We start from the raw sequence: 22,281 nt of genomic DNA, 5'->3' as shown, positions 1-22,281 counted from the left end.
ATATAGATGGGCATCTTACGCCTTGCTTTTGTCCCATCATCCCATTATATGAGCCACAATGTGAAACCCAGTCAAAATGAATAATTTGTTTTGCATGCTATTCTTAGTTATTCTTTTAAGATGTACATTTGACCTAAAACACTTAAATCTCTCCAACAGATACCAAAGCCACCACCAACATTCCTTTTGAGTACTCCAAATTGGTATTTTTGAATACCTTCTATGTATCTGGTTTCATGGGAATATAAAAAATATATATTTGGAATTTATGCGTAGGATTCAATTTCCACAAATCTCTGGAAAACTAAACTAATAGAAAGGAGATGCAGGGAGAGCATGATAAATTTCATTATCCAGTGCTTGTTTTGGGTTCTTAATATGTTTTTCCTCACTTTTTTCTCTCAGGCATATTCAGAGGTGGCTATGATTTATTGGTGAGGTCCAGGCTGGCCTTAGCCGATGGAGTGACCATGCAGGTGACTGTCAGAAGCAAAGAGAGAACACCTGTAGATGTTATCTTAGCTTCTGTTGGATAAAGGCTTACTGGACAAGAGGAAACTGATGTACACTTCACGGTCAGTGGGCTTTTAGGCTAGTGGCATCAGTTTCCCAGAATCACACTTTTGAAGATGAATGACTTTGGAGAAGCAAATTAAACATTTGGCCCTGAGCCAGCAGATCAAGCAGGTGTCTATCTTTGTGCATGGGTTGTTTTTTTTTTCTTTTTATTATACTTGGTCAGCTTTGGTACAATAGTGCAGCTTCAGGTGATCTTGAAAATCAAATACTATCCTATACTCCAGCTGCTTAACTTCATTTTATTCTTTAATTTAATGTGTACCTGAAAGCTCCTGGCAATGCTGGAAAATTTTTATCCCAGAGGGGTGGGGGTGAGGGGGAGGGGAAGCCAGAGTCCACTTTTGTCACAATTCATTTTTATTAATAGAAAATAAACACTTATTCCAGTTTCAAAGTTGTTATACTTGAAGTTGCTAATTTTAAAAAATGAATTTTAAATAATCACTTAATCCTGCTTTGACTAAGACAATGAAATGTGGCTTAAAAAAAAAAGTGTTCAGCACCATTTGCTCATAGGTCTTTCAGAGTTTGTTCTTAAAGTTTCTGGAACTTTCCTGTCTGTAAAGTATAGGAATGACTGAGCTACATTGGAAAGCCTCTCTGGGATAGGCAGTGGGGAGTTAAGCAGTCATCATAAAGGAATCAGTGTACATTCAGCATGGTGACTTGGACTACACAACAATCCCTTCCCCTTTACAGTAGCTCAAGAGAAACATGCTTCTAAGCACTGAGGTATGAGGAGTCTCAGACTGTTATTTGCTGTTCGAATTGGTCTTCCCAGCTAATAACAGTAAATATCTGGCACAGATGCTATTGGTCCTTAATGTCCTGTGATTTTAGGAAGTAGTTTGGATTTAGTTCAATTTATTCAGGAATCAAACATGTTTAATTAGCTTCACTACTCTGGCAGAGTAAGGGTATGCTGGTTTAGTGTCCTTATAAAATATATGTAATGTATAGGTAAATCATAGTCTTAAATCAAATACCTAGAATACTATATTATTTAAACCAATATCTATTTTAACAAAATGTTTATAACTAAAAATAGCTGATGAAACTAAATCCAAAGGTATGGCAAAGAGGACTCAGCTCTGTGTTGCTTAAAGAACTTTTAAAAGGCATGTGCCCATAACGTCATTCAAGGAGAGGGAAGGAGGCCCCCTTCGCCTCCTCCTTACTATAGAATTCCTGTTGGGGCTGGGCCAGAAATGAGCACTTCTAAATATTTCAGAGAAATCCAAAGTGTTAAAAAGTATTTTATGCCAAAGAACGTCTTTCTGCATCAGAGAATAGTAATGCTCATCAGAATTTCCTAATAACACAAAAACAAAGCCAAGATACATTTGATCAGATGTCAAAGTAATGGGAGGTGGACTATTATGTCAACTTTAGTCAGAGCTCCTGCTGGCTTCTTCCTATACACTGTTCACCAATTTGAGTAGTGGACTTTGTGAGAGAATAATGTTTGATGGCCAGGACCTCTCTTGGGCATTTCTTCCTAAGTGGAATACACAACAGATAAGGGAGTAGGGGAGGTAATACAGGGAAGCTACTCTTTCCAGCTCAGAAGGAGTTGATGAAGCCCATATATGCATTCAAGAAGCCCATGGGATCCTCTAGCTGTGGATAGTGGCTAATGTGGTCATCCAGAATCGACACTGTGGACCGCGGCAGCGTTTTCCTAGTGGAAGAGAACAGCACGCAGGTGAACTTGAGGCTGGAGGAGGAGGGATGTAAGCCAGTGGGAAGCCCCAGTAAATGACCCTGTGGACACACTATACTGGAAGGAGCCACCAAAGAGCTTATTCACCTTCTACTCTGAAATTGTATCTTAGGCAGGTAAACTTGCCAATTCCATTTATACAAACTAGTTTTTAAATGTTCATAATCCAACAAACAACAACTTGAAAATATAACACTTTTGCAACAATTGTCAAAGCAAGATGATTTTCAGCTCCTTAGAGAAGGATGAAGCATCAAACAAGTGGATCACACAGCAACTCACTGCCCAAGCAGAGATAACCAAGGATCTTCCCTTAATCCCAGGAGATGAGAGGGGGTATTTTATTTAAAATTATATGCAAGCTATTTACTACTAGCTTGTATCCAGTAGGCCACAGGAAGGTATGGAACATTCTTATGTGACATAATCAATCAAGATTTCATACTCTGATACCTTCCAAGTAAGTACCTAGAGAGAATAGCAACCAATGAGAAGGCACTTTTCCACAATGAGCTCTTCTCAATCTCTCCTTGCCATCTGCTCAGCCTAAGTCAATGAAATGGCTTTACAATCGGACTAAAACAAACACTTTGTAGGATATATCCACTTTCAACCTTTGACTCACATGAGAGCTTTTTGTACACCAAGGAATATGTAGCAGTGATGACAGTGAAAACAGACTATGTATAAATCAAGAGAATGTATAACTGAATTTCTTGATATTACAATTATGTTAGAATAAGATTCCTCAACTCAATGCTTTTATTGTTTCCTGGATGAACAGCCAGTGAGGTTAGAGACAATGGCTAGAGCCAATAGCCCTCAACAGGTAATTCTGTTTACCACTGTCAGGATGAGATACTAACAAAACATAGACCTCTCTCAGGGAGACTCACCTGTACAGCTCCAAAAACTCTGGATAGGGATTTACAGGATCCAATGGCCCATAGATAAAATGAACTAGGAAAGAGAAAAGGAATGAAATACTTAACAGCTCTCACATCTGTTTTACTCCCACCCTAAAATTAACTCCTCTCCAAAAAGGAATGTTTTCTTCTCCCTTTTTTTATTATAATAAGCAAGGTCTCTCTCTGTTGCTCAGGCTGGAGTGCAGTGGTGCAGTCATAGCTCACTGTAACCTCAAACTCATTGGCCCAAGCGATCCTCCCACCTCCGCGTCCTCAGTAGCTGAGACTTTATACAGGTGTGCACCACCACACTTGGCTAACTTTTAAATTTATCTGTAGAGAAAAATGTGCGCACTGTGTTGCCCAGAGTGGTGCCAAACTCCTGGGCTCAAGCAGTCCTCTCGCCTCAGCCTCCCAAAGAGCTAGGATTACAGACGTGAGCCGCCTCAGCCAGCCCAAGAAAATATTTTCTATAAATAATTTTTTTGTGTGATAGAAAACCTAGCTTGTTTTATTAGGTAACCTCTAAAGAGCAGCTAGGAATGCACCAGTTCATTCATTGGATACATCTCCTCCTATAGACAACCAACTGGTCCCTCATCCAACTCTCCTGCACCCTAGACCAAATGGAATATGCCCATCTTTCAACATTCTCTAAGTCCAGGATACTATCATTCTTTAAGTCTCTCTTCAGTTATAACAGACCTTTGACATTTGAAATCAACCGATAATTTCCTGAGCACTAATCACTATGTGTGAAACACTGTAATTTTCTTTTTAAATCTGTAAGAATGAAAAGACAAATAAGTACAAACCACCTATAGCCTCTTAATTAGTAATCCAAACAGCCTTCTGTCCGAGCAATTCAGCATGTAATGTGGCAGTCACTGACAATGCACACCACAGAAATCAGTAATACCAACTACCTTTACAGTAATATCTCAGTTTTTTATATACTTCACTCTACACACAAACATCACTGTTCCAGATGTCATGAGTACAGCTGCTAGTAAAATAAAGGATACCCAGATAAATTTGAATTTCAGATGAAAATTGATTTCTTTTTGGTTTAAGTAGGTCCTAAATACTGTACAACACATACTTAAATACTAAAAAAGCATTTGTTGTTTATCTGAAATTCAAATTTAACTGGGTATCTTAACATTTTTATTTGCTAAATCTGGTAAGCCTAATTGTATAAAGGAGTTGCAATTATTTTAACCCTATAGTCCTTCAGCTTCCTATCAATAATATAAAAATACTCACTGGGGATAGTTACAGAGGCAAGAGCTCCCACCCAGCGCCTTCTGAACTTCTTCCGCTGATTGATGTACTGTAAGAGACTATAGGACAGGTAAGTCAGCATGAGCAGAACAAGAAACCTTTACTGTTATAGGGATTCAAGGGCATGACAAGAGCCACAAGGAATACAAGATACAATTTCTTAATCCAGAAGCAGTTTAGCATTCCTGGAAATGTCCCACTTAATTTATCCATTTCTGTTAACCTCTAGAGTTAACCACCATGTAGCTCTAGTAGTGATTATGCCTACTATCAATATAAGAATTAGTGGTTTCGTGTATTTATTAAGCAGGGAATGACATCTAGGAAGGCTGATAGTTGGTTTGGATTTTATGTAACTAAAAAGCCCAGGTCTAAGGTTCCAATTTTAGCTTCACCACTACCTACCTCTCTGACTCAAATATATAACACAGATCTTTCAACTTGGTTTCCTCATTTGTTGGTTGGTTTGTTTTTTAAAAGACAAGGTCTCCCTATGTTACCCAGGCTGGAGTGCAGTGGTTATTCACAGGTGCAATTACAGCTCACTACAGCTATAACTCCTGGCCTCAAGAGATCCTCCCACCTCAGCCTCCCAAGTAGCTGGGAGTACAAACATGTGCCAAAGAACCTGGCTAGCCTCCTCATTTTTAAAATAAGAGGATTGAAACACATGATCTTCTGTGTTGACATCTACTTCTTTTTTTTTTTGAGACGGAGTCTCACTCTGTTGCCCAGGCTGAAATGCAGTGGCATGATCTCAGCTCACTGCAACCTCCGCTTCCTGGGCTCAAGCAATTCTTGTGCCTCAGTCTCCTGAGTAGCTGGAATTACAGACGTGTGGCACCACACCTGGCTAATTTTTGTATTTTTAGTAGAGACGGGGTTTCATCATGTTGGCCAGGCTGTTCTTGAACTCCTGACCTCAGGTGATCCGACCACCTTGGCCTCCCAAAGTGCTCAAATTACAGGTGTGAACCACTGCGCCCAGCCGACATCTACTTCAAAATTCTAAGTGTAGATGTTGATGAGCACAAGGCTTCATCTGACCACAGACAAAATGGAGAGAATTCCTCCTTCTCCAGCATAAGACACTACTGCCACATTTTAGAACTCATGTATTCTACTCATTCTGCCTGGCAACTCCAGGAGTTATTTTTGTGAACCCTCAAATATCTCATCTTAGAAACAGTATATACTTTTTGGAAAGGAAAATATAAGATAATTTTGAAAGTCAGTCTTAATTGTTCTTCAGTTTTTTAATACTAAAATGAAATGTTCAGGGATCCTGTAGGGGTTAGGAGAGGGTGGGAGGATTGGCTGCCTCTAACACACAATTCCCAGCAAAGCCATCAGTAAAAACACTGGAAGCTACACTGACCCAGGTGGCTAGAAGACAGAGCCTTATCCCAAGTAGTTACAGCTATCACCACCTCTGGGTCCCCTATGAAAGCTGGTTTGGGTCTACCTTCTCATTTGAACCAAGGCATGGGAATTCTTTGTACAAGACAGAGGAGGATAAGTCTGCCCTCTCACTCCCTGTTGCTGCAGAAAGATAGGCAAAAGGTAGAGCCTTGTACCTTGAGGGAGGCCCTAGGCTACTTTCACAACCATGATTCAATACTTTGAAGCATTTAATACTAACAAAGAGTCCAGTTTCACTCTATTTTCTATTTCTTTCTTCATATAGACCATGACTTTTTGGTTTGCCCCATAGGTCATCAGCCTTCCTGTGATAGGGAATAAGCCAGCAAGGAACAGAACAAGCAATCCCCACTCTCCACAAAAACGCTTCTCTGGAAACGAAAGCAAAGGGTAATTTCTTACCTGTCAATGACTAAGTTCCCGTCATTGTTGCGGATCCCTGCCCACATGTCCCACAGCTCACTCTCAGAGGGCCGAGTATACGGCCCAAAGACTGGGGTGAGACTGAAAGAGTCCAAAACGCAGGAAGATAAGTGTGAGGAGAACTCAGAATGTTCAATATGGCTGGAACCTCAGAGGCCATGCAGTCCCGGCCATCAGTCCGACCCATAGGTGATTTATGAATTCCTTCTACTTCCCTGGCAAGCGGCCAACACCTTTGCTTTAAAATATCAAGCCCTAGGATTTGGCCCAGAATTGTAATGGCAGCACCTTTTCACAACATTGTTCCTAGGCCACAGTCAATATTTGACAGTGACACTTACCCTCGAGAGAACACGAAGAAGTTCATCAGTCGTGTGAGGATGGGTGACAGCACACCTCCGTCTTTGAGTAGCTGGAGGGGAATAAGTGGAAGTAAAGCTCAAGAATCCAGAGGAAGACCTTCACCTGGGCAAAGGGTTTTATATTAGGAACTAAATCTTTTTTTTTTTTTTTTTTTTTGAGACGGAGTCTCACTCTGTTGCCCAGGCTGGCATGCAGTGGCCCGATCTTGGCTCACTGCAAGCTCCGCCTCCCAGGTTCATGCCATTCTCCTGCCCCAGCCTCCTGAGTAGCTGGGACTACAGGCACCCGCCACCACGCCCGGCTAATTTTTTGTATTTTTAGTAGAGACGGGGTTTCACTGTGTTAGCCAGGATGGTCTCAATCTCCTGACCTCGTGATCCACCCGCCTCGGCCTCCCAAAGTGCTGGGATTACAAGTGTGAGCCACCGTGCCTGGCAGGAACTAAATCTTTAGCCAAATCTCCTGCTACTGAATGGTTTGGTACTTGGCATTTTGTTTTGCCTACCTACATTCTTCTCTCAAGGAAGACAAATCTATTTCTAATTCCATCTAAGATTACTTTGCTACAATTCACTAAATCCCTAAAACTTTAACTCTGATATATTCAAGTTTAGAGTAGAATCCTAATTTCTTCAAACATCAAGCTTGTGACACAGATCTTTCCATAACTGTTATTTCTCCAAATATTTGTTGATCTCTTATTCTTAGGATGTGTTTTGGGTTTATGTAGGGGCCACTGCCTCTGCTTTAGTTGCCTACGAAGGGAAAAACTAACTTCATTAAGATAAATTCCCAAGGAAGAGTATTGAACTACTGCCGATCACAGGAGCTACGGCCCTTAAAGGTCCCAGCATTATCTACGTCAGTGCAAATCCTCAAACTAAAGTCTGTTAGTGAAGTAGCCAACCTTTTGGAGAAGGAGTGGACGGTGAGTCTCAGGAAAGATACCTGTAGGAGAAGAGACTTATCTTAGTCATTTACCTACAGCTTTATTTTTATTTTTTTTTTTTTATAGAGACGGGGTCTCACTGGTCTCAAGCTCAAGCAACCTCTTGCCTCAGTCTCCCAAAGTGCTGGGATTACAGGTGTAAGCCACCTCGCCCAGCCTACCTACATTAAGGTCAAAGGCAAGCCCGTTATCAGAAACTACCCACCCTATTCACCATCACCTCTGCAGCCTTTACTACCAAAACAATTACAAATAAAAATTTAATACTGTCATCTAATTACATCTCCAGGAATTACATGTTTAACTGGTCACAATAAATCCCACTGGAATTACTTTTCCCATCTTAAAGATTGTGAAACGGGGAGAAAATATATGGTCATCCAAAATGCTGATAACCAGGCTCTGACTCCCCTTAGCATTTCCGCCATCACTCAGAACACAAGGGTTAATGATTTGGGCTGCAAGAATAAAACAAGAAGTTTTTAAATAAGTATAGGTCCTTTAAAAAACCTAGAGTTTTTCTTTTCCATTTCTCTTCAGAGTCAGTGGAAGAAAGCCATGAGCATAAGTGATAAAGGGAGAGACAGATTTCTCTCCCAGTCTGCTCTTAAGGCATTCAGGAGACATTTGGGTATTCATGGACTTGCAAGCTGGCTGCCCAGAAGGCCTAATCAGGGGTTCGGTATTTTCTAACTGAAACTTGGCAGTGCCAGTTAGGAGTTGGGGAGACTCATACAGTGAAGTCCTCACTTAACATCAGGATAGGTTCTTAGAAACTTCGGCTTTAAGCAAAATGAGGTACAGCAGGTCCTTGAATAACATCCTTTCTTTAAAACACTGATGAGAAAAAAAATTGGTTCCATTATAACATTTTATTTAAAGTCACAGTTTCCAAGAACCCATTGATGACATTAAGTAAGGATTTTCTACACTAACATCATAGTAGGATTAGAAACACTTGTGGCTTTTTTCTGTACCTTCAATCCTATACTCTCATAACCTATTGCAGTTGTCACAGATACGGCAGACAGCCTTTACCCTCCCCACTCCTGATACAGCTGTTCCTAGGTCCTCCACTAGATCCTGCTATCTAATGCATTGAAAAAGCACATATGACTATAATGCAGCTTTTTACTTACTGTGTAAGTAAAGTCCCTATCCTTTGTAATGCTGTTTGTTTATTTAAAAACATTCTGAGAAAGGGTCCATAAATCCTGTCAGGCCACCAAAGGAGTTGATGGCACAGAAAAGGTAGAGATCTCATAGTTTTAATTATGTCTACTTGCAATATTATCAGATTACCATTTAGGTGCCGCTGTGGTATCTAACGATGGCCCTTCTAGACTACACCCACTTTCTACCTACCGCCAAGACATTTACCTCCATTTGACAGACAGAGACTCTTTATGGTAAGCCGACCAGATCGATTCTGCTTGTACCTAGAAGGGAGATGAGGAAACACACATGTAGCTGAGCAGACTTAAACCAGTGCACCTCTGAAGACAACTCCCAAGAGAGAAAAAGGATGCAAAGAGTCCAGAAACGATGTGCTCTCCTAGCATTATAAGCTGAAGTTTGAAGCTCCACTGACCTGTAGAGAAGCTCCTGAGCAACCGTATCTCCATAGTCATGAGAAAGAAGGTTGATCCTGCGGTTCTGGAGCCCCAGATGCCGCAAAAGTGCTTCCACGATGCTGGCCTGCTCAAATATGGAATAGTGATGTGGTCTCTGAGGAAAGGAAAGCCCACATACACAGGATGAAGTCATGAGGACAGCTCTCTGCCGGCCGAACCCTCACAGTCTATGTCTGTCCCGACACCCCATCACCAGCCCCAGATAGGTGCCGCTTACCGGTTTGTCACTGAAGCCAAAGCCTAAGAAATCAAGGGCAATCACCCGATGAAACCTCAAGGTCAGACCTTCCCAAATCTACAAAAAAGAAAGGATGATTTGGGCTTTCTGCTCTTGCCCCTCCCTTTCACCAGACTGAACACAGGAGCTTCAGCCCTCTCTTGGCTTAACAGACTTCCATAAAGAGAAAACCACCACAGGTCCCACAGATGATCCTCTTGGAAAATGCTTTATTCCTGCTAATTAATCCCTGTTGAGGATAACTTGGCAGTGATTCCTTCCAGAGTGCCAAGGAGTTTATCATTCCCTTTCAGTATATAAGAAACAGTTCAACATTTAATATTTTTTAGAAGCAATTCAAATGTGCAAGAGCCTTCTAGTGCTGACAACAAAATCCTTTTATTTTAATTTTCATTATTTTAATAAAAATTTTAAATTTTTATTTTTATTTTTATTTTAAAAAATTATTTTTTAAAAATAAATAAAAGGTTATTTTAATTTTTATTTAAAAAAAAATTTTTTTTGAGACAGAGTCTCGCTCTGTCACCCAGGCTGAAGTGCAGTGGTGCGATCTCGGCTCACTGCAACCTCTGCCTCCCGGGTTCAAGCGATTCTCCTGCCTCAGCCTCTCGAGTAGCTGAGATTACAGGCTTGTGCCACCATGCCTGGCTAATTTTTATAGTTTTAGTAGAGATGGAGTTTCGCCATGTTGGCCTGGCTGGTCTCAAACTCCTGACCTCAGGTCATCTTCCCACCTCAGCCTCCCAAAGTGCTAGGATTTGAGCCACTGCGCCCGGCCGAGGCTTTTTAAGACATAGTAGGACCTAGAAGTCTGACTTCATTACCTTGTACCAATCGTAGCTGGATGTTGGAAAACCGTGTAAAAGCACAACTATCTCTGGACTTCCAACCACACCCACAGAGTCTAGGAAGAAGGAAAGTACAATCAATCAGGCCAAATCCCTATAAAAATAACCTCGAAGATGTTAAAATCTAAGTAATCTGATACAAAAGACAAGAAACTGACCAAATTGACATTAAAATGACACAATTCTTTTTAAAATGTAAGCTTACTGCGTTAGGTGAGAACAGGCCTTTTCTCCTTTTGATCTGTATATTAAAACACTGTAAAAATCATGCTATGTGAAAATACTTGAAGGCACCTGTTTACTCAACCTAGGTGTTTTTTTAAAAAGCATATCCCCATTTCTCCTTTTGTTTTGTAATATGCACATTTTTTCACGGTGAAAAGTAAAATTTCACAGTTAAAAGCATATGATCCCAACACAAAAACTACAAATTATTTGTACTTTATCATGAATGGCCTCACAGAAATTCTCTAAGAGATAGCAACTATTCCCAAAGAACACCTTTAGCTTATCCTGTTTGCTCAGCACTTTTCATTCAGCAGGAGACCCAATCTAACATCAAAAACATAATAAAACTATTACAAAATCCTGTCAACTACAAAAAGGGCTTAATCAACATAAACATGAACTTTTTAAATGCATATGACAATACGGAAGCATTCAGCATCATCTAAATTAGGTAAACATTTAGACAATATTAACCTTGCTAATAGTATTGGATTAAAACTGGTATATTCATATACTGCCAGTGACATGAAACTTCGGTAATAAGGTTTTCAAAAATAATTTAGAAGCAGTTAAAAATTGTATATACTTTAGCCTAAGAGTTTTTTTCTTGAGAATCTGTGCAAATAAAATCATTCCATTTATACAAGTAGTATAGTTTGAAAATGTAAGGAAAAAATAAACTGTACAGACATGAAGCTTTTCCTTCAACATTAGTTTTTTAAAACAGTAAAACTGGAAATAACCCAACCCAACATAATGAAAATTGTATACTTACTTAATTGAATATAGCAAATGAGAGGAGGTCAGGAGCAATAATGAAAAACGGTTTATGACAAACATTTTTCGTTATTGCTCTTGACCCCCGCTCAAAATAAATCATTTCCAATCTGTTTCTCAGGTTCTTCACCTATAAAATGAGGTTAATGGCACCTATCTCCAAATGCTGTTATAAAGATTAAACAATGAAGGCTGAAAATATAATTCAGTGCCTGACATATGGTAATTACTTGATAAGTAGTGGTCATAATAATAATCATCACTAGCAAATTAATTTATATAATGGTATTAAGACTTAAATCACAGTTACACTACAAATAATCTACAGAAAACAGTAAAATGAAATCAGGGATGGTGAGGAGAGAACCAATGGTGGTTATATCTATTAATATTTTATATATTACCTGACACTAAGGTTGCCCAATTAAAAAAATATATATATCAGAATACATATCAAGCTACAAAGAAAACTTATACTAAAAGGTAAGGTCTGCAGGTTGGAATCTCAGTCCCAACCCCCATTCTCCCAGCAGTTTTCTGCGCTTCTCTGCAACCTCACTACACAGAAAGAGATACTCTCCTCCATCATTAAGGAGCAACAAGAGACCAGCAGACACAAAATAAATACCTCAGCTGGGACTTACATGACCGATACACGCAGGTGTTCCAATAGTCCACTTCTTACCTTGGTAGAAGATACGCAGTCCCTTGTAAGTGAAAAACTTGCCTGAAGACTTCCATGAGTGAAGGGCAGGGGAGAGCTGAGGGGGTGGGATGTGCAGGTACGCAGCAAGCAGGGGCACGGCCAACAGCCCCACCTGGACCCACCACTCCCTCATCCTGTAGGAAAAGCAGAGACCCACTGTAAGCAGTCAGGTAACGTTGTACACTCATCTACAAACCAAAACCTGGTAAGATGGCGTGGGAGACTGCTATTACCAGCAATGATTACGTTGCCCTTCACATAGGCACAAAGCTGACCAAGACTATAATCGAACCTCTGCCATAGCACTCGCCGTATTTGTTCATCATTCTAATTTTAAGGAAAAAAAATACATTATTTCAACATACAATCTTCCGCCTCTGCTCCCCAACTTTAACCCCTTAGCCCCTACCCTTGTGGTCTTCCCAATACCTGCTGAAGAGGACTTTATATAAATAAAAGGGAGATTATTTAAATGCTGGACACTCTTTCGTTGACTTTTATCAAGGCTTCCCAGGAAAAAAATAACTTCTTATTTACTCCAAAAGCTCTACCATCTACCCACTAGCCCCCACGAGTAAAGTGTTCAAAATATATATATGTGCTTTATCTCATGTCTTAAAAGAGTGTGTGTGTAGTAACTTATCACATGTCCTCAAGCAGAGAGTTGCTCCTGATTTTTAATGCATACTTATCAGCCCTCCTGCCTAAATGAAGCCCCATTTAGTACTCGTTTCTGGGTTTGGGCTGAGAAACTGCTCAGGGTAAACAGTCTGAAAGTAAGATAGCTGCGCTGGGTATTCCAACATAAGCAGCTTTGTTATGACCCTGAATATCTAATCTCTTGAGAGGTCAGGGCAGTAGATTATATTTCTGCTTTTCTTAGCAGACTCTTGAAGTTTCCATTTAATTTTCTAAGATGCTCCCCCACCCCCAGATAAGGCATAACTCATACCCAGCATGTGAGAATTGATTTTGTCTTTGGAAAAAGAGCACTGGTTGGTACACCCAACTCTCCCATGCCCAGGACTTCAAAGGCACAAGTCAGTTTATCCACATTGACAAGGAGTGCCAAACAGGAATTATAAACAGTTCTGTTTCAAGTCTATGACTTCTGATGGTCAACAGATCAAGAATTGTCAGTAGAATGGAAGTTCTCTCAAAACAGCCAGAATGGAAATAATACCCTCCAAAACTAAAATTAGAGTTGTCATAGAGCTAAAATAAATTAATTGCTAAAGCCCTGGGGGAAATGGCTTTCTGTTTGTACACACATTCTTCCCTATTACCTGTAATCTACACGTTCACTAACTTCCTCAACTTACAAGATACTTCCCCCCCCCCAAAATCCCCGATAGTTTTAGAGACAGAGATAGCTAGCTAAACTCTAAAAACAAACCTGTGGTTTTACAGTGGTAAAATAACCATGTTTCTTAAAGAATCTCAGCTCCCCAGCCTATTTTTTAGGCATTATTAGGGCAGTCATTTCCTTTTTTCTCCAAAGTACCTGTCCATAAGACGGATAGAACCATTTGGTCCTACTTGTCAAGGTAATACTAGAAATGGTTCAAAAAACGTGCCAGAACATGATAGTTATATCACAGTTTTCACCCCACAACAATAGCAGGCTATATCCCAAATACCTCCTTGAAAGGTCAGATGACAAAAAGCATTAAGTTTTGATGATCAGTTGCCCAGCGCTATCTGTCCTTTACTTCAGTGCATACATTTTCATGTGCGGATTTCATTACTCCTTTCCCCCAGTGCTTCTCATCACGCTCCTCCACGGGGTTCCAGCAGCTGAATCTCTGCAGTGACTCAGCAGAGAGCCCCGGGAGGGGCGGCCAGAGCGGCAAATGGGGAGGCTCCCCCGCTGGTGCTTAGGGAAAATGGGGGTTAAAAATCGAGGCGATCGACCAACATACTCCACTCCTGGACACCCCCCTCCACACCCTCCTCCTCTTACTCCAAGAAAGCAAAGCGGCAACCTTTCAAGGAGCCGTTTCTTGTCTCATTACCTCAGTAAAAATGCCCCCATGACCTTTTAGGATTTTTAGAAGTGAAGCAGCCTAGCAGTCAGTAGGCGAAATGGGTTAAGCAAACATTTTTTGGCCAAAATCCCAATTATTTGATGAGCCATGAGCAGAGAAAATAAGCAAACTCCAGTAACAAACTTTCCAGAAATTTCTGGGCCTTGATTTCTTCATCTGGTAAACAGAAAAACACACTCCAGTAATAATATCACCCAACCTGCTGCCCACCTGATGGCGTCGCCGCAAAATGAATGAACCACTTTATAAACCCGCGAAACTAAGGCGAACAATCGCTGCGCAACATGACCGTTTGGTCACATCGCCGTTCTCACTCGCGCTTGTTACTGAAATCTGAAAAATACTTAAGGCAGCTGACGGGTACTGTGAGTTCTAGTCACTCTGCGGTGACTCCCGCCACCGTGGTACCTGGGTCTTGAAATCCTAAGGTGCACCGCGGCGATCTTGGCACTGCGATTATCTTGTTTTTGAAATTCTAAGGTGCGCCACAGAGATACTGGGGTTCTAAAAACTCTAAATCGCACCAGGACGATGCTAGGGTCTATCCTTTAGGTCGCACCACGGCAATGGCGGGGCTAAAAATCCTACATCGCACCAGGGCTCTTTGGGGGTCTAGAAATCCTAAATCGCGCCACGGTAATGGCGGGGTCTAAAAATCCTACATCGCACCAGGGCTTTGCCGGGATCTATAAATCCTAAATCGCGCCACGGCAAAGGCGGAGTCTAAGAATCCTGAATCGCACCAGAGGGAAGCCAGAGTCCAAATATCCTAAATCAAATCAGGGCGATGCTAGGGTTTAGAAATCCTAAATCATGCTGCAACAATGAGTATAAAAATCCTAAATCGCGCCAGGGTGATGCCAGGATCTAAAAATCCCAATTCGTATCAGGGTGAGACCAGGGTCATTATGGATCCCAAGTCATATCAAGATAACGCTGGGGTCCAGAAATCCTAAATCTCACCAAGGCAATCCCGGGGTCTAGAAATCCTAACCCAAAGAGGTCCCGCGCTCTGAACATGCCATTGCGTGCAGGAGTGACACCCCCTCCTCAAGTAGGCAGAGCGGGCGCGGAATGCGTGCCGCCTGTCGGTAGAGTTTTCGCCCAAAAGCAGCCCCGGCTCGAGCACGGGCAAGCAGTCCGCCACTCGCCCGCGCCCTAGTCCCAGGGCGGCCAGCCACACCCCCTCGTTCCCACCGCACACCCACCTGCGGAGGCGATCTCGGCGCACCATGGCCGCGTTATCCCATGCCGCCCGCCGCAGCGTTGCAGAGCACCGGGCGCCGCGGAGCCCGCAGCCGTGCAGGGCCAGCCGGCAGCAGGGGCGCAGCCCGCAGCCCACAGCAGCGCAGGGCGGCGCCGCGCCCGGCAGCTACAGCCACTCCGGCGTGCGCTGCGGCACTGCGCTTGCGAGGCGCAGCTGCCGCAGAGGAGGTGCTGTGGTGTGCTGGTTGCCGCGGCAGCGCGGAGCGAGTGGGCACCGACTTTTAGAGCCCACCCGCGCCCCGCCCCTAGCCCGCCCATCGCCGCAGAACCCCTACCGCCTGCTCCCCCGCTCGCCGCAGAGCCCCTCCCAGCCACTCTGCCACCGCCACGGCCACAGAGATGGGGTGCCCCTCTAACAGTGGCTCCTTTAGGGAGCACCTTCAGGGGTGTCGAGCCCCCTCCCCAAGACCCCGCTGCTCCCTCGTGAACCCCCAACCCTGAGCCCGAGATTCTGCTGCAGAAACCCTCCCCTGACGAGTTAAGGCCACGGGCAAAAACAGCAGACCCCTGAGAGCCCCAACACTTTCCTTAGACCACCCACAAACCCCACAGGCCGCCCACAAGCCCCACAGGAGGATGGCCGCTCGACCTAAGGGGCAGCAGGGCTCGGGGGTGCCGGCCGTGGCGCTTGCTCCCGTCCCTCGTACTGAACCGTGAGAGGTGGCAAGCCACGAGGGCCCTACGCGCCCTAAGTCCCTAACTCCCGGTAACCACCAAGGGCACGAGCAAGCGGCCAGGGAGCGACAAGCTCTGCTGGACCCACCACCAAGCTAGTAAACAGATTCATGGTATGGCCACTATGGCCAAAGTTGCACAAAGTCCGGTTTCTGCCACTCCAGCCACCGCCACCGCGCGGGGCAGGTTTCCTTTACAGCAGCGCGACGTGGTCGGCATGCCAGACTCCCGGCTACAGCAGCGCCCTCGCAGCCCCGCTCCCTGCATGAGCCAGTCCGCGCTGCACAGAAGAGTGGGCACAATTAGGAGAGCAAAGCCCCCTTTATTTACGTAATATAGAATCACAGTGCAAGGGCTCAGTGGCACAAGAAAGAGGGAGGAATTTTTCTAATCCATAATCCTTTAAAAGGCATCCCTTACGCCTTTGAAAAGTGTAGAGTATCACGAAGTGTCTGTGTTCATTTTCTGACCATAAACTGAAATACTGGTGAACGCACGCGGGGCGCAAGCTGGTGAGCGGGGCAGCCGGCCGGCTGGTGCCCGCTGCATCCAGAGGGGGCGCTGCAGGCCTCCCTTCGGTCGCGCACGGCCCAGGCCCTCCGCGACTCTGCAACTCTGCACCCGAAAGGTTCGGCGCTGGCCCGCAGGGCCTCCAACCCGTGACCGAGGGCGACCCACGGGCACTGAGGAAACTACCGCCTATGAGCCTGTCATCAGAACCTGTGGCACAACACAGGTACACTTCTGCAGGGGTCTGGTTGCCCCCAGTAAACGCACTCATGAAACAAAAGCTGATTTAGCACCTACAGCGCGCTAAGAACCGGGGGTGCGAAATAAATGAGAAATAGCCCCGGCCCGAGAGCAAGACGCAGGCCATCTGAAGGGGCAGACAGACAAGAACTGCCACTTTTTAAAATTTTCCTTGTAATTTCCTAGTGACGTTTGTGGCAGTTGACCCACTCCTTCCTAACATGTAAGGCCCTCAGAGGCCGAGCCCAAGTATTATTCGCCTTTTGTATCCCCAGAGCCCGCCACGGTGCTGGCCCCTAATAAATCCTGCTTGAATAAGTACAAGAATTTGAGGGCGCACAGGGGAGGAAGTAATTAAGGGGAGGGGGGAAGGGTGGTCTTGAATGATGAATAGACATTTACCAGAGAGACAAAGAACATTCCAGCCGGAGGGGACGGCTTTCGCGAAGCACTGGAGGCTCAGGGCCGCGCGTTTGCGGAAAACGGGAAGTCCTTTGAACCGGGGCACCAACAGGCAAAAAATTAGGCTAGCAAGAGAATTTCATCGTAGGGAATTAGGAATTTGTTCTAGAGAAAATGAGAAGCCACAGATGGATTTAAACTCTTTATGGCCTTAATTGGTTACTTAACAAAATTTAAATTAGTCTCTTTACAAGTCAAAGATTACCTATTTTAATTATCACTACCTTTTAAAGACTGAATTACTCTTCAAAATCTAAATCGGTTCTTCCAACAAGGTAAAGGCTTTCCTATTTTAATAATAACAATAACAAAAGCCTTTGCGTTATATATTTTTCATACTTATTGTTAATGGAACCTTTGAGTCCTACAAACAATTCCACACTTTCATTCTCACCAGGCCAGAAACACCAGCACCCAAGATGAAGGCAATTTTCTGTTTATGGACTGAGTGCCCCACAAAGGATCTTATTCTGAAGGCCATGGAACATATCTACCCACATGGCTCAAGTGGACAGCCTGGAGGAGAAACAGTTTAAAGGCCCTGGGGGAAGCGGGGAGCACCAGGGAGAGCGCCCCAAGACAACAGGAATTCCAAGTGTGACACTCGGGAGAAATCCTCCCTTCAGACATTATTGATGTCTGGCCGAGTAATTAGGAAAAACTTCTTTGAAGGAGGGATTGAGGTTGAGATGGGCATGGAACCCAGATCTTAGGCAGAGAAAGCATATTCCTGTTTGGAAGAACCCTGAGTACAGAAGTCAGCTCAAAGATATCAGCTTGGCCCAACCAGGAATTTGCTGTCGGAAGTCTAAGAGAGAAAATGCTGGCCATAATCCCCCAGGAGCCAAAGAGTTAACGAATCTTCTAAATGTGCCTGATTTACTTCCAGAAAGGAGCTTCCTCCACAGGGGAAGAATTTGACCCAAGGTATAAAACACTCAGAGCCCTGAGAAAACACACAGCCACACATAAATTCAAAGCCTGCTCTGGCTTGCTCGAAGTTGCACCCTTTCAGTTCCTCCAGGCTGATGCTATCCTGGGCCGTGCAGGGTATCTCATGCAGTAGTCTTCCCTCAGCCAGTGGCTTATCACACATTCTTGTCACATTCCAAGTCTAACACAGTTCCGCCTCACAATAAGACCTCAGATTTGTGCAAAAATTCATGTAGAAAGCTCCGTGTTTATTATCTCGCTGATTCACAACAGTGGTATGGGATCTGCAGGGACGGTATCACAGATTCAATAACCGTATTTTTCTAACCCCAGTTTGAGAACCATAATGTGACAAGTGCAGGATATTTATGGAGACGACAAGACACAACTGGGACTGCCACTTTCAAGAGCCATCATTGTAGATTCAAATCAACTAAAACACTTCATAATGGGAGAAACTTGGTTGAACAGAGGAGCACATATTAACGAAGGGGTTTTGGTTGAGAAACTTACCGAATCAGTAGGACAGGACCCTAAAAAAGGCTACTGTGACTGTAGACTGAGGGGAAGTACCAAAAATAAGCTAATCCTACTCTATTCTGCTAGTTAGAATTCACAGAAAGCATTTTATTCTGTTCTACAGAGCAGATAGATATTGAAACACAGAGACGAATAGGAATGTGTTCAGAGAAGATCAACTAAATGAATTGCAAATTGAAGGTGTAACAGCTCTTGTATTTTAAGCTCCTACCATGAGCATGGATCTTCACCCAACATATCCCTGATCCTCACAGTAGCCTGGCTAGACAAGTATTTTCACTCACAGATTTCAGAGAAAGATATGGCAGCTCGGAACGCTGAGTGTTAGGATGTGAAGGGGCTGGGAATTGAACGCAGATGTGCCTGGCTCCAAAGCTGGCCTTCTTTCCACTACTCCACACTGCCTCCCTGTTTGAAATAGCTGGGCATATTTAGTTTGAAGAAAAGAAGCCTTGTGGAGTAAGTAGAAGAAGGAAATGTGTTAGCGGTCCTCAAATATTTGTGGAAGCAGCATTAGACATTTTATTCTGTATGGCTCCAAAGAGTGCAAATTGTAGAGAAACAGATGTCGATTCAACATAAAGAATTTTCCAACAGTAGGGGCTGTCTAGAGGGATTGGGTGGCTCGGCCATTTGGGGATGGGACAAATTCCCTGTCCACTGGGGGCTGGGTAACCCTGTGGCAGGTATGCAAGCTCTGCATATAAGACTGAATGAATGATTTGCAAGGTCTTTTCCCATCTGATGTAAAGTAAGGCTCCAAGATGAACTGGAACTTGGCCAAGGTGATCCTCTACTGAGGGGACGAATCCACAACTCAGTCTTCCCTAGTTATGTCCCTCAGCCCAGAACCCTTGGTATGACATGCTGCTTCATACTGAGGGCAAAACAAATTGAAGACATTATCATCAATAAAATCACATCAACCTCGCTCTCAACCAAATTAACCAATATGGCCGGGCACAGTGGCTCACACCTGTAATCTCAGCACGTTGAGAGGCTGAAGCAGGCGGATCACTTCAGATCAGGAGTTTGAGACCAGCCTGGCCAACATGGTGAAACCCCATCTCTACCAAAAATACAAAAATTAGCCATGTGTGGTGGTGTGTGCCTGTAGTCCCAGCTACTTGGGAGGCTGAGGCAGGAGAATGGCTTGAGCCCCGGAGGTGGAGGTTGCAGTGAGATGAGATGCCGCCACTGCACTCCAGCCTGGGCGACAGAGCGAGACTTCATCTCAAAAACAAAAACAAATTAACCAATATATCCCTGAAGCGACTGATGTCTTCCTCTTCAGGCCCAATTTTGAGTAAAAGTCTTTGGCTGTAAAAAGCTCAAAAGATGAGTGGTAGACGAAGGAAGCAGTGGAACTGAATAATCTCTTACCCAAATAAGATGACCCTAAATGACAGATGGTTGTTTCTCCAGGTGACAGCGGGCACCCCTAAACTATCTTCACACACCCTCTGCATTACTCCACACATCCCATTATCCCACAGCTGGTACTGCTTCACCAGGTACTCCTACCCCACTATCTCGCACCTAGAGGACATTTTATCCACTCAAACAGATAAACAGGCTGAAGGATTCTAATTAAGTAATAGAATCTTGCATTTTTATAGCTCTTTACCCTTTCACAGATATTATCTCATTTGTCCCTCACCACAGTCCCCTAAGGAAAATAGCTACTTTCTTTCAGGCAGGCAATTTCCCAGCTGCCTGGGGAGGCAAGGGCTTCAGCACAAGCACAGTCGGTCTTTCTCGCTTTTTTTTTTTTTCTGTTACTACTTTCCCACCTTAGATTATGCCTCCAGCCAGAATTAGTCAACCAGGAGCAGGTGCTTCCGTTTTCCTCGATTGCTCTCCTCACCTCACCGGCTGTCCCCCTCCCCGAACCAGGCCTCCAGCCGCGCCACCACTGCCGCTCTCCGCCCTGGTGACCCCAGCGCCTGGATCTGCACCTGCAGCTCCGACCCCGAACGACCGCGCCCTCTACCACTCGGTCACACCCGTGTGCCTGCGACCTTCCCTACCTCCAAGGCTGGCTGTCCCCCAAGTGGGAAGGCGCAGCCTCCCAAGAAATCGCCCAGGAGGGCGGGTGGAGCCAGCTAATTAATGACTAAGCGGGGGTCAAGCCTCGGCGAGGGTTGTGTGACTTTTGTGTTCTCTACGACCCCGAGGTGCTGGGAGACGACGACCGAGGCTCTCGCCCACGTGGTCCTCTTGTGGGCCGGCGGCGGCGCACCTAGTGCGGGGACCCACGCGCCCCGGGAGCCCTCCCCTCGTCAGCACAGCCTCACGCCTCCTGGGCCACGCGCACTTACCTGCCCCCCAGGACTGGTGTGGCCCACGCACACAAGCCACACCCACCAAGGAGCGCTAGTCCCACTCCTGAAGCGGGCTGCGAGGGTGCATGGGGAGATCACTCCTTCCCCGCCCGCCTCTTACCTGATTCAGGTAAGACCTGGGCTACAGGACTCCATGTCTGGGAGAACCCGTTGCGCATGCGCTTCCTGAGGCCAGAGGTTCTCGGCCTTCACCCTGTCACCAGGGAGGACCCGACCACGAATACGCCGCGAATACGCGGCTCGGGGCTAGAGCGTCGCCAGGTCCGCGCACCAGCCCATCGCCCCCGAGCCCAGCATGTGCTGCCGCCTTCTCCCTGCCAGGCGTCAGCGCCACCTATCGCAAAGGGTATGAAATGGCAGGCCGTGGCTTCGACAATAGCCTACGGCGTTGGATAGAGTAAAATTGTATTCGGCCTATTACTTTTACATAATAAAAGTGAAGGCCAAAGAAGTGACATTTTGCTAGTTATTAACTACGTAGAGATCTTTGGCGAGCCTTCTGTATTTCAGCCATGCCCCTGATTTCGTAATTACCCTGAAGATGCACAAGTCTCCATCGCCAGCCCTCCCTCTACCCGGTGCTCTAGAGCCTTATATTTGCCTGCTTTCTGCTGTTCACATGGCGAACATAGACATCTCATACTCAACAAGAGCTAGGTGAAATTCACTACCCTTTCTCTACCTCCTCTTTCCCACACTACAAACTGACCCCTGTCCTAAGAACTGATGCTTCCTTCTCTAGTCTGTATCTTGGTTAATGCACTTCCATCCACCCCTGTCTCCCAGACACTGTCACCAACCCCTGTGGAACAGTGGAATGAGGCCAAGGGGTCGGGCACCTTTGGATACAGATCTCAACAAGTTCCCTCCTCCCCATCCCTTTCATCTTACCTCCCGAGGGTCTCTTGAATTCGTCTTGCTCCCCTCCATTCCTAATGCCATTTGCTTTTGCTCGGGGCATTATTTCTCACCTGGACTACTGCCTCCTAATTGGCTTCCAAGTCTCCACCATCACACCCTTCTGGTCCATCATTCACACCCCTGCCAAAGTGATTTTTCCAAAATGCAAATCTGATCACATCTCTCTTCTAAAACTCTTTACTGACACCCTATTGCTGGTGCTAAATCCAAGCTCTTTAGCTCCGCATGCAAAACACTCCAAAATCTGGTCCTTGCCTTG

At 44.7% G+C, this 22,281-nt stretch overlaps 2 protein-coding genes across 5 annotated transcripts in view; one reads left to right on the top strand and one right to left on the bottom strand.

Moving 5' to 3' along the window:
- The window catches only part of COPG2 (coatomer protein complex subunit gamma 2), a 143,335-nt gene extending 142,362 nt beyond the window's left edge, over nt 1-973 (top strand). The window contains exon 24 of the mRNA XM_025378337.1: nt 406-973. Coding sequence (XP_025234122.1) covers nt 406-536 — 131 coding nt within the window. The 3' untranslated portion in view covers nt 537-973. The remainder of the gene's footprint in view (nt 1-405) is intronic.
- On the bottom strand, nt 919-21,433 carry MEST. Of its 4 annotated transcripts, none has more exons than XM_025378339.1 (12): nt 21,202-21,433; nt 12,062-12,216; nt 10,348-10,427; nt 9,503-9,580; nt 9,243-9,379; nt 9,032-9,090; nt 7,610-7,650; nt 6,681-6,751; nt 6,319-6,420; nt 4,477-4,553; nt 3,199-3,262; nt 919-2,260 (listed from the first exon to the last, which is right to left on the bottom strand). In XM_025378339.1, exons 2-12 carry the CDS (start codon nt 12,213-12,215, stop codon nt 2,143-2,145), a joined length of 981 nt encoding a protein of 326 aa, XP_025234124.1. In that variant the 5' UTR covers nt 12,216; nt 21,202-21,433; the 3' UTR covers nt 919-2,142. The 4 variants fall into 4 exon arrangements, with proteins under 4 accessions (XP_025234124.1, XP_025234123.1, XP_025234125.1 ...); XM_025378338.1 differs by lacking the exon at nt 21,202-21,433 and adding an exon at nt 15,339-15,619; XM_025378340.1 differs by lacking the exon at nt 21,202-21,433 and adding an exon at nt 15,339-15,619 and having other exon boundaries at nt 12,104-12,216.
- Nucleotides 21,434-22,281: the final 848 nt, after the last annotated feature.

The sequence above is a fragment of the Theropithecus gelada genome, chromosome 3 (genome assembly GCF_003255815.1).
Source record: "Theropithecus gelada isolate Dixy chromosome 3, Tgel_1.0, whole genome shotgun sequence".
Taxonomy (NCBI): domain Eukaryota; kingdom Metazoa; phylum Chordata; class Mammalia; order Primates; family Cercopithecidae; genus Theropithecus; species Theropithecus gelada.
The sequence above is the reverse complement of the archived record's forward strand: the minus strand, read 5'-3'. Positions and strand labels throughout refer to the sequence as shown.

What these genes read in the sequence shown, in the direction of transcription:
- MEST (XM_025378338.1), bottom strand. Translation starts at nt 15,364, where the DNA reads ATGGTGCGCCGAGATCGCCTCCGCAG. An exon ending in CGCCGAGATCGCCTCCGCAG is followed by an intron (nt 12,217 to 15,338) that starts GTGGGTGTGCGG and finishes CTTTTCCTACAG; the next exon opens with GATGAGGGAGTGGTGGGTCC. An exon ending in GGGAACTTAGTCATTGACAG is followed by an intron (nt 4,554 to 6,318) that starts GTAAGAAATTAC and finishes CCTGTCCTATAG; the next exon opens with TCTCTTACAGTACATCAATC.